We start from the raw sequence: 11,336 nt of genomic DNA on the forward strand, positions 1-11,336 counted from the left end.
CCAAATGATCTGCCTCAATTTTCCGAGAATCAACATGTTTTGGGCCAGCAAAATCCAAGTGCCAATAATAAGCCAGAAAATGACAAGGAGCAGGTTATAAAAGTTGAGTAACTCGCTAAACATTGTCAATGACCTGTATGTAACAGAGGAAACAAAGATGAAATACAGTCAGGCCTCTTCTGAACACAGGAAGTACCTTAGCCTGATTAATCCAGGAAAAGTCAGTAACAGTGACTAAATGATTGGACATTTTCAGGGTTGCTGTCTCATCAAGCAATTTGTTCCACGCACGGCAGTTCCTACAGGCTTAAATATTTCTGTCCGTCCTTCCCAAGATAGTTTGACGCTGGACTTTAAAATACAGTGTTCGTAACGCGGTGGCCGCATTCCAGATTTCCACATTTGCTATTCGAATGTTCGAAATTTGATCAAATTCATGGGAGACTAACTATTGAAAAGAGAAGCGTCAGTGACGGTAAGTAAGAGAATCCTGAGTCGGCCATCACAAGTCTGTGATGATGGCTTCTCCACATTTGAAGAATCCTAAATATGTCATATGGTCGACTAAAACCAAGTACAGGGTCAGATAAGAGGACCTTCAGTCAAATGGGAGCACAATAACAAAATGGGTAGTGTGGACCTGTGTGTGTGAATGAATGAATGAATGGGTTTATTTTGAGCCATGCAAACAAAACAAGAGAATGACATAAAATACAAAAGAAATATATAGATACATTATTTTTACACCTACATTGAAACCATTACATATGCCTAATATTTTATAGATGTCAAGATTGGCTCAAAAGGGAGTGGGAAGAAGTAAACTTATTAGGTCCCACCCCTATACATATACAATATATATATACAATATATAATACAATAGTATATATAATATAATTCAATTCAGTGGTTGCTGCTATATATTGTCCATATAGAATACATTTAAATTCACACACACTTACATATATACATATGTACACACACATATATACAATTTAGATATATATATACATATATATATATGTACATATTTACACACACAATCACATAGATACACACATGCATATACCCAAAATACACACATATCCATCACACACACACACACACACACACCTATATAAATACAATATATATAATAGTATACATAATATACACTTTTGTCTAAACATTATTAACAGTTTATGGTGCCTATGGGAACAAGCTTTCATTTTGACTGTGATATTAGTGGTTAATAGTGGATCTGTGGCTGTGGAGCTACTGCCCCTGATCAACAGGACCTGAGGACCACTCTTGCTATGTGTCCTATGCTGTGCATTAAAAGAGACGAGGGGAGCCCCCTGCCAGAGGAGTTATCCACGAACATAAGATCCCCCACTCGCCTGCCCTGTACTCCAGATAGTGTACTTATTATGTGTCCTATGCTGTGCATTAAAAGAGACGAGGGGAGCCCCCTGCCAGAGGAGCTATCCACGAACATAAGATCCCCCACTCGCCTGCCCTGTACTCCAGATAGTGTACTTATTATGTGTCCTATGCTGTGCATTAAAAGAGACGAGGGGAGCCCCCTGCCAGAGGAGCTATCCACGAACATAAGATCCCCCACTCGCCTGCCCTGTACTCCAGATAGTGTACCCAAATCCCTTTTCTTAGTTTCCATCGGCACCAATTCTTTAGTCAGAATTCATATTTGTTTTTACATTGGCTGAAAATGAGTATTACTCAAATTGCATATAGGATTGTTTGTGTACACACACACGTGTGTGACAGCATGCTACGCTTCTATCGCATGACAAGAAGATTCAAGAAATGGATCTAGCATGTGATTGCTTATTTCTGTGATGTTCCCATCACAAATTTCTGGATGCATTACAAGTTTGACAGCAGAGTGTTTAAATAATTAGCAAAGAACAAGGATCAGTTCCTGGACTTGAAACTGCATCTGGCAAAATACCAAATGAACTACCAAGAACCTGACAGCATTGGCATGTTGGTTGGTGTCAGTTTATTTCCAACATGCACACAGTTACAATTTATTACAGCACAAATAGTTGCCCATGTCAAAATAAAGTATTCCAATTTAAGGTGTGAAGAATGAAAATGCACGTCCTAATTAAATAATTTTGTTCAGTGCCCATGTACACTGTAACATTGTAATCCTTATTATGTGAATGTGTGTGAATGTTGTCTATCTGTGTTGGCCCTGTGATGAGGTGGCGACTTGTCCAAGGTGTAGCCTGCCTTTTAGCCCGAATGCAGCTGAGATAGGCTCCAGCAACCCCCCATGACCCCAAAAGGGACAAGCGGTAAAAAATGGATGGATGGATGATCAGATTAAATACATTTTGCCCATGTACATGTGGCTAATGTTTGACTTAGGCGTTTCTATATATGCAGTTGATTTTGCTTTTTTCAATACATATTTCAATAGTGAAACATTTTAAAACAGACAATATAACATTTAAATCAGAGTTGGGGCATTATTCTATGCCTACCGTATTTTTCGGACTATCAGTTGCAGTTTTTTTTTTATTGTTTGGCCGGGGTTGCGACTTAGGTTGTGAAATTATTAACACATTTCCGTAAAATATCAAATAATAATATTTAGCTCATTCACGTGAGAGACTAATAAACGTATATGATTTCATGGGATTTATCGATTAGGAGTGACAGATTGTTTGGTAAACGTATTGCATGTTCTATATGTAATAGTTATTTAAATGATTCTTACCATAATATGTTACGTTAACATACCAGGCACGTCCTCAGTTGGTTATTTATGCGTCATATAACGTACACTTATTCAGCCTGTTGTTCACTTTTTTTAATTTGTTTTAAATTGCCTTTTAAATGTCTATTCTTGGTGTTGGGATTTATCAAATAAATTTCCCCCCAAAAATGCAACTTATACACCAGTGCGAGTTATATATGTTTGTTACCTTCTTTATTATGCATTTTCGGCAGGTGGGACTTATACTTCGGAGCGACTTATACTCCGAAAAATATGGTACTTACTGAACCCAGACTGAATACTTCATAGGAACAGAATATTGTTATACTCTGGTGTACATGCTGATCATGTATCTTGCAGTGTTCAACATCATCATAAGATAATTGAAGTAGGTATAACAACATGGTGATAGTGCAAGGTTCCGTTAAGTGCGTCTGCAAGCATAAATCACCTGGGGTGATGGATTTATGATGATTAATGGTTTTTCACAAGATCCAAACCGTGATCACGAGTTACGATCTGGCTGTGGATACAGGGGAGTCATTTCAGGACTGCAGCTAGCTGGCTCCAGTTGAAAGGCACTGCCAGGTGTCTATTGGATAGGATGAGAAGGACAGGCAGTTTTGGATGTGTGTATGCCTGCATCCACTGACTAATGTGTGCGTGCGTGCGTGTGTTCATTTGTTCATGTGCGGTATGTGTGTGTTTGTGTACATACACACTGTACTGACAGACTGGTGTGCCAGCGATGCATTAGCCATGGCGACAGATGGGTTGGTATGGAATAAATAATGGATACCCTCCTTTACCTCTGAATAAATCAGGACCAGAGAAATGGAGAGAGACATCCAGGAGAGGGCTAGAGAAATTGAAAGTCAGCAAGGGAAAGGTATTTGTAAAACCGGAAGAGAAATTAATCTAATGAGAATGAATATCACCAGGGATGTACGATATAAAAAATATAAATTTGGCCTACGATAAAAAATGAATTTATATCACCCTTTTGCGATAATGCATGTTGAAGACACATTCTAGCTGTGTCCCACAAATTTTTGAGCGGCAAACTGCCAACAGGCAGCAATGAACGTGTGGTCACTGCAATGTAATGGAATGCAGGGTCCTCAGTGAAGTCCCACTGACTGTTTACAGTACAGTTGTCATTCACTTCAAAGTCTAACCATTCAGTGTGGAGCCGCTTAAGTGTTGCCTCCATGGCAGCAAATAAACTACAGTAATGTGAATTGTCATCATCACTGGAAAATTGATTAATCGATTGATTGAAACTTTTATTAGTAGATTGTACAGTACAGTACATATTCCGTACAATTGACCACTAAATGGTAACACCTGAATAAGTTTTTCAACTTGTTTAAGTCGGGGTTCATGTAAATCAATTCATGGTAGACATGGTCAACAGCCAAAATGCAACACGCTGAGACAAGAGGTAATGCTAATTGCTAAGCTAGCTGGAAATGTAAAGCGAAACAGTTAGTGCTTAAAAGTATACTTTAACTTAAGTGTAGCTGGAACCATATCACAGTGGCAAGTTACCAGTTATGAACAGGAAATTACCAGGTAGATTAAAATGTCTACAGAGAGAATAATACAGTACAATCAAATCAAATACAATGAGCAGTGTTTCCAGAAGCTTAAAATGATAGTATTTCAAAGAAAATATACATGATTTGAAGTTGTTTATAATAATCTGCTACAGTAAGACATTAATACAGAATGGGTTTAATACAGCTGATAATGCAGTTTTACCGTTTAAATAAAGCTAAATCACTCTTGGAAAAAATCTGCCCTTGGTAGACCAGCTTCCGGGAGTTAAGGATCTGACTTGCTGATTTTTGATTACTCATCAGCTGTAGCAGCCCAGGAGAATGTTGATATTGCCGGCCGGTGAAGTCATGTGTCCATACACAATGGCTTCTGGCCTAGACAGGTGCCCTTTCACGGGTATTTAAAATGAGCCGCTGTTGCTCGTTTCTCCCCGTGGAATAAGGAAGGACTTAATTTGATGTCCAGTGGAGCCTGCAATTATCAGCCTCATTTGACTAAAATTGTGATTAAAATTTTGATTAATTGTGCAGCCATGAAGTATCAATCAATCAATCAATCAATGTTTATTTATATAGCCCCAAATCACAAATGTCTCAAAGGACTGCACAATTCATTACGACTACAATATCCTCGGAAGAACCCACAAAAGGGCAAGGAAAACTCACACCCAGTGGGCAGGGATAATTCACATCCAGTGGGACGCCAGTGACAATGCTGACTATGAGAAACCTTGGAGAGGACCTCAGATGTGGGCAACCATCTCAAGCGGAGGCGGATCAGCAGCGTAGAGATGTCCCCAACCGATACAGGCGAGCGGTCCATCCTGGGTCCCGACGAGCGGTCCATCCTGGGTCTCGACTCTGGACAGTCAGTACTTCATCCATGGTCATCGGACCGGACCCCCTCCACAAGGGAGGGGGGGACATAGGACATAAGTATATCATTATCGCAAGAGGCTGCATCAGAACATGGATTTTAGGCTATATTGCCCATTCCAAAATCTTACGTGGTATGTCCACAAAGAAGTATTCTAAAAGTGCCCTTTTCTCCAATGTGCTTAAGTGAAAAAAGCTGTGCAATTGCGTGGATTCTGGCCGTAGAGTGTTCTCCCCCTCAATTTAAGACTGTCACTCTGTACCTTCATCCAAGATGAGCACTGCGGATGAAGCAAGGATTAAATGGGGAAGTTCCCTGTCAAGTCAGGCCTTCCACATATTGTCCCATTGAACAAAATACTTTTATTGTAATGCACCTTTGTGGCTGGAATAAGCCGAGCACTCCTGGAGAGTCAAATATTATGTTGCACTTGGAAGTGTGAATGTATTGTACACCACACATAATTAAATGAGTAAAGAAACTATTTAATCTATTCTGATCACTTCAATTGAGACACCCGGAAATATCCATTAAGATGAATATAAAAGGACAATGATGTTTATTAACTATCAAAAATCAAAATGCACATAGTTGTCTTGTGAGTTCGACCACACCATATCTGCCGTGTTTGAACATTTTGGTACTATTAGACCAGGGGTCAGCAACCCAAAATGTTGAAAGAGCCATATTGGACCAAATATAAAAAATAAAAATCTGTCTGGAGCCGCAAAAACTTAAAAACCTTATATAAGTCTTATAATGAAGGCAACACATGATGTAAGTGTCTCTATTAGCTATAATAGCCTAATATCAAAGGCTGCCACAAATAGTCGTTGACAGAAATTGCATTTAAATTTTTGTTCTACACATTTTTGCAACATTGGAAATCATTAGCAAAATGGAGGCTTCTCACAGGATAAGATAACTTCTTGGAATTCCTAGCTCAAAGTTATAGATGTGTGTGTCCAAGCTTAAGGAAACGGCAGGCTGTGTTCTTCTATTGCAGGGGTCGGCAACCCAAAATGTTGAAAGAGCCATGTTGGACCAAAAATACAAAAACAAATCTGTCTGGAGCTGCAAAAAATTAAAAGCCATATTATAAACAGATAGTGTGTCATGAGATATGAATTGAATAAAGATGACCTAAAGGAAACTAAATGACCTCAAATATACCTATAAATGAGGCATAATGATGCAATATGTACACATAGTTAGCCTAAATAGCATATTAGCATCGATTAACTTGCAGTCATGCAGGGACCAAATATCAATCAATCAATCAATGTTTACTTATATAGCCCTAAATCACTAGTGTCTCAAAGGGCTGCACAAACCACTACGACATCCTCGGTAGGCCCACATAGGGGCAAGGAAAACTCACACCCAGTGGGACGTCGGTGACAATGATGACTATGAGAACTTTGGAGAGGAGGAAAGCAATGGATGTCGAGCGGGTCTAACATGATACTGTGAAAGTTCAATCCATAATGGATGCAACACAGTCGCAAGAGTCCAGTCCAAAGCGGATCCAACACAGCAGCGAGAGTCCCGTTCACAGCGGAGCCAGCAGGAAAACATCCCAAGCGGAGGCGGATCAGCAGCGCAGAGATGTCCCCAGCCGATACACAGGGGAGCAGTACATGGCCACCGGATCGGACCGGACCCCCTCCACAAGGGAGAGTGGGATAAGCACTCCACACAAGTCAATAACGTCAACAAAACTCACCTTTGTGCATTCACGCACAACGTTAAACGTTTGGTGGACAAAATGGGACAGAAAAAGAAGTGGCATATAACACGTCCGAGAAAGTTGTACATTTAAAACAACTACGGGGAGTTCAAGGACCGCCAAATTTAGTAGGACAAAACGACGCTCGCCAAATACTCGAATCAGTGAAGCATGTTTAATATAAACTGTGTGCTTTATATCAATTAGGGAGGTTTGTGTTTTAGGGCGGCTTAACTCGGTTGGTAGAGCGGCCGTGCCAGCAACTTGAGGGTTGCAGGTTCGATTCCCGCTTCCGCCATCCTAGTCATTGCTGTTGTGTCCTTGGGCAAGACACTTTACCCACTTGCTCCCAGTGCCACCCACACTGGTTTGAATGTAACTTAGATATTGGGTTTCACTATGTAAAGCGCTTTGAGTCACTAGAGAAAAAGCGTTATATAAATATAATTCACAATTCACTTGTGTCATGATTGTCCTCCAAAAGAAACCATATTAAAATAAAAAATGTATTTTTCCCCCTATTTTTTCCCATTTTTCATACATTTTTGAAAAAGCTCCAGAGAGCCACTAGGGCGGCGCTAAAGAGCCGCATGCGGCTCTAGAGCCGCGGGTTGCCTAACCCCGTATTAGACGTCTAATGCAACAATTTCATCTGAACCAAGATCATTAAGCTATGAGCTATTTAATAGAAAAAAATATATATATAATGGAGCGTCTATTAAGTGTTTCAATTGATTTGTTGACAGTTAATATCAAACTGTCACGCTACCTCACACAGCTGTTTGGCCCCGATGATGCGTCACGGCTTTACAAACATTTTTACTAAACATAACTCGTTAAATCACAAATGACATCAGGGTAGTTATGATAACAAGTAAACAAAGTTTCATCCACGGATTATTATTCACATCCTGCCAGGAAGAATAAACTGTTCTAGCATGCACGCACACACATCACCATGACGACACAAGCGATGTGTGGATTGATACGGCTATCTACAATTTAACATGTTATCTTTTTCATGGATTACAATGGCATTCACCGGGGTCCACATTTTTCACACAGCCAGAAAAAGAAAAGTGTTGCAGCAAAGTCTGCCTAATTACTAATGAGCCCGCCTTCATTCCAGACTCAAGCACTTTTGCCAAACTTATGTGGGGTGGGCGTGTGCACAGGTTGGATGGGAGAATATGGATAGGAGAAATGTGCGTAACTACAATTGGGTAAAATTGCACCTACGTTTGGGCTGGGCGATATATCGAGTTTGTACGATATATAAAACTTCATTTGCGTTGTTTACCTTGTTAGCCCAAATCCAAACTGTTCTCAAGTTGCCAAGCCGAGCATATTTCGCTCGAGAAATGCTGCCAAAAATGTATTATTTGAACAGCTATGTTATTTATTTTACGTAGAAATAATATTTTGCTATTTTATTTATGTTATGTAATTCTGTGCTACTTAAACAGTTTGTTTTCTGTGCTGTTAATGCCCATCTTGACTAACTGGGTTAATAAAAGTGCCACTGACTGTTTACAGTACAGTTGTCATTCACTTCAATTTCAATAAATCTCGCTCAAATATTAACATATTTGTATGTATATTTTTACAGAAACATATATCGAATATCGTGTTTAAGTAAAAATATATAGAGATGTACGTTTTTGTCCATATCGCCCAGCCCTAACCTATGTGCAACCAGGAGAATAGGTCGCAAAGTGCATGGTCCGGTGCTTCCTTATTAGAGAATCTTCAGTTTTCCTTAACAGTTTCTGTTTTTAACTTTGCATTTCAGGCTCAAGGCCAGACGTTTGCCTTCCCTGATATCTTCCCGGAAAAGGCCAACACGCCAGAGGAGGGCTCCATGGAGGAAATGCAGGAGAAGTTTTTGGAAGATGAGAAACAGAAGCAGAAACCTGACCCCAGGAGAGGAGGGATCACGGAGTGGTTCGGAATCTGAGGCGGCCCACCGACTCGGAGATGTTCTTGCCTGAACGTACATCTGTGTGACTGTTACATCAGGTACAACATGGATGGAGTGTCTATTTCGGCATTCAAAGTTTAGACTAAAGAATGAAGATGTATGCACATTTGTGTGTGTGTGAGTGAGAGAATCCCAGAAGAAAACGACGGCTCTGCACTGATGTTTCATGAAATCAACCTACCCTACAGAACCCCATCTGCTCCGATGACCTCCTCTTTACTTTAATGTGTTTTTCCTCACCTCCTTCTCTTGGACCACATTTTTTTTTCTACCCATCATCACGTTTATGAAATATTAGAAATAATCTATCATTGACCCTTTGATGTTCGCTGAACCAAGCTTGCATTTTGTGCAACTCCAGATGCATATTTTGGTTAAATTCCCAAATGTACGACCTTACGAGCATTCAACATTAGAGGATTGTCTGAACGTTAACTCTTATGCCCGCTATTGTTCATATTTCTTTCTTTTCCGTGCGTTCCCTCACTGATCTTCCTCTCACACTAAACAAAATTACGTGGTATTCCTTACAAATTAGACTTTCAGCCAATTGGAAAAGATCACCAAAATAACCCGCATCATTTCCTTTTTATGATTTCGCCTCGGATTAATTGGCCAGTTTGGGTAAACATTGGTTGAGCAATGCAACATCATGGAGTGTTTTATGATTTAGTTGTAGCACTTCTCACCATAACGTTGGGAAAAATCTGTCTAATTGTTACTACTTGTTGCAATTAGAAGTAATAAACAGTCACTCGTACAAAATTGGTGTGCTTGCTCTGTCTCGTTCTGCTGCTGCACTGAACAACTGGCACTCCACGCTGCTGCTCGCCGCACGAGCTGGCGAGCGCATGTGCCAACACGGTCTGGTAGCTGTTTTGACAAAGTAATGATCTGTGATTGAATCGGGCCACTGGAGGGCTGAGAACTCTTACGGTAAAAAAGGCCCATAAAGGGGAGGGACCTATCCAGGTCTCGCTCAGACCCTCCACTGTGCCTTGAGGCCAAGGTTACTGTAAGTGTCCCCCAGCCGTGACCACAAAATGCTGGCTCATGCAAAAGGTCCAGTCGCTGACCCTGAGCAAGCCAACACCGCTATCACTAAGGAGAATGTCAATATTGATCCTGTTGGCCCATTGTGTGCTGCCTGGAACCGCTTACCCCCTGTGCTGCTGTAAAACAGGACACTTTTGAAGAGAACAATATGCTTATGAGTCCGCTATTTTTCTGTCTGTTGTGTTTTTACTCACTGGCTTTGTCTTTTTCTACTTTCATTTTTTTTCCAATTTCCTCTGCTGTGACCACCAAAGAGTTACAACATCTAATTATTCTTTTCTTTCTGTCATGTTCGCCCCATTTAACCACCAAAAGGTAGACATTTTTAGGGAAACATTACATATTTCACATATGTTACAAACCCCGTTTCCATCCATCCATCCATCATCTTCCACTTATCCGAGGTCGGGTCGCGGGGGCAGCAGCCTAAGCAGGGAAGCCCAGACTTCCCTATCTCCAGCCACTTCGTCTAGCTCTTCCCGGGGGATCCCGAGGCGTTCCCAGGCCAGCCGGGAGACATAGTCTTCCCAACGTGTCCTGGGTCTTCCCCGTGGCCTCCTACCAGCTGGACGTGCCCTAAACACCTCCCTAGGGAGGCGTTCGGGTGGCATCCTGACCAGATGTCCGAACCACCTCATCTGGCTCCTCTCGATGTGGAGGAGCAGCGGCTTTACTTTGAGTTCCTCCCGGATGGCAGAGCTTCTCACCCTATCTCTAAGGGAGAGCCCCGCCACCCGGCGGAGGAAACTCATTTCGGCCGCTTGTACCCGTGATCTTATCCTTTCGGTCATGACCCAAAGCTCATGACCATAGGTGAGGATGGGAACGTAGATCGACCGGTAAATTGAGAGCTTTGCCTTCCGGCTCAGCTCCTTCTTCACCACAACGGATCGATACAACGTCCGCATTACTGAAGACGCCGCACCGATCCGCCTGTCGATCTCACGATCCACTCTTCCCCCACTCGTGAACAAGACTCCTAGGTACTTGAACTCCTCCACTTGGGGCAGGGTCTCCGCCCCAACCCGGATATTGCACTCCACCCTTTTCCGTTTCCATATAAGTTGTAAAATTGTGTTAGATGTAAATATAAACAGAATACAATGATTTGTAAATCATTTTCAACCCATATTCAGTTCAATATGCTACAAAGACAACATATTTGATGTTCAAACTGATAAAGATTTTTTTTTTTTTGCAAATAATAACTTTAGTATTTCATGCCAGCAACATGTGACAAAGAAGTCGGTAAAGGTGGCAATAAAAACGGATAAAGTTGAGGAATGCTCATCGTACACTTATTTCGAACATCACACAGGTGTGTGGGCTAATTGATTACAGGTGGGTGCCATGATTGGGTATAAAAACAGCTTCCCAAAAAATGCTCAGTCTTTCACAAGAAA

At 41.2% G+C, this 11,336-nt stretch overlaps 1 protein-coding gene across 1 annotated transcript in view; it reads left to right on the forward strand.

Annotated features, from left to right (window-relative positions):
* mrpl23 (mitochondrial ribosomal protein L23) overlaps positions 1-9,642 on the forward strand; it is a 95,363-nt gene extending 85,721 nt beyond the window's left edge. The window contains exon 5 of the mRNA XM_061917739.1: positions 8,689-9,642. Coding sequence (XP_061773723.1) covers positions 8,689-8,853 — 165 coding nt within the window. The 3' untranslated portion in view covers positions 8,854-9,642. The remainder of the gene's footprint in view (positions 1-8,688) is intronic.
* Positions 9,643-11,336: the final 1,694 nt, after the last annotated feature.

Source organism: Nerophis ophidion, linkage group LG12, assembly GCF_033978795.1.
Source record: "Nerophis ophidion isolate RoL-2023_Sa linkage group LG12, RoL_Noph_v1.0, whole genome shotgun sequence".
Lineage (NCBI taxonomy): Eukaryota > Metazoa > Chordata > Actinopteri > Syngnathiformes > Syngnathidae > Nerophis > Nerophis ophidion.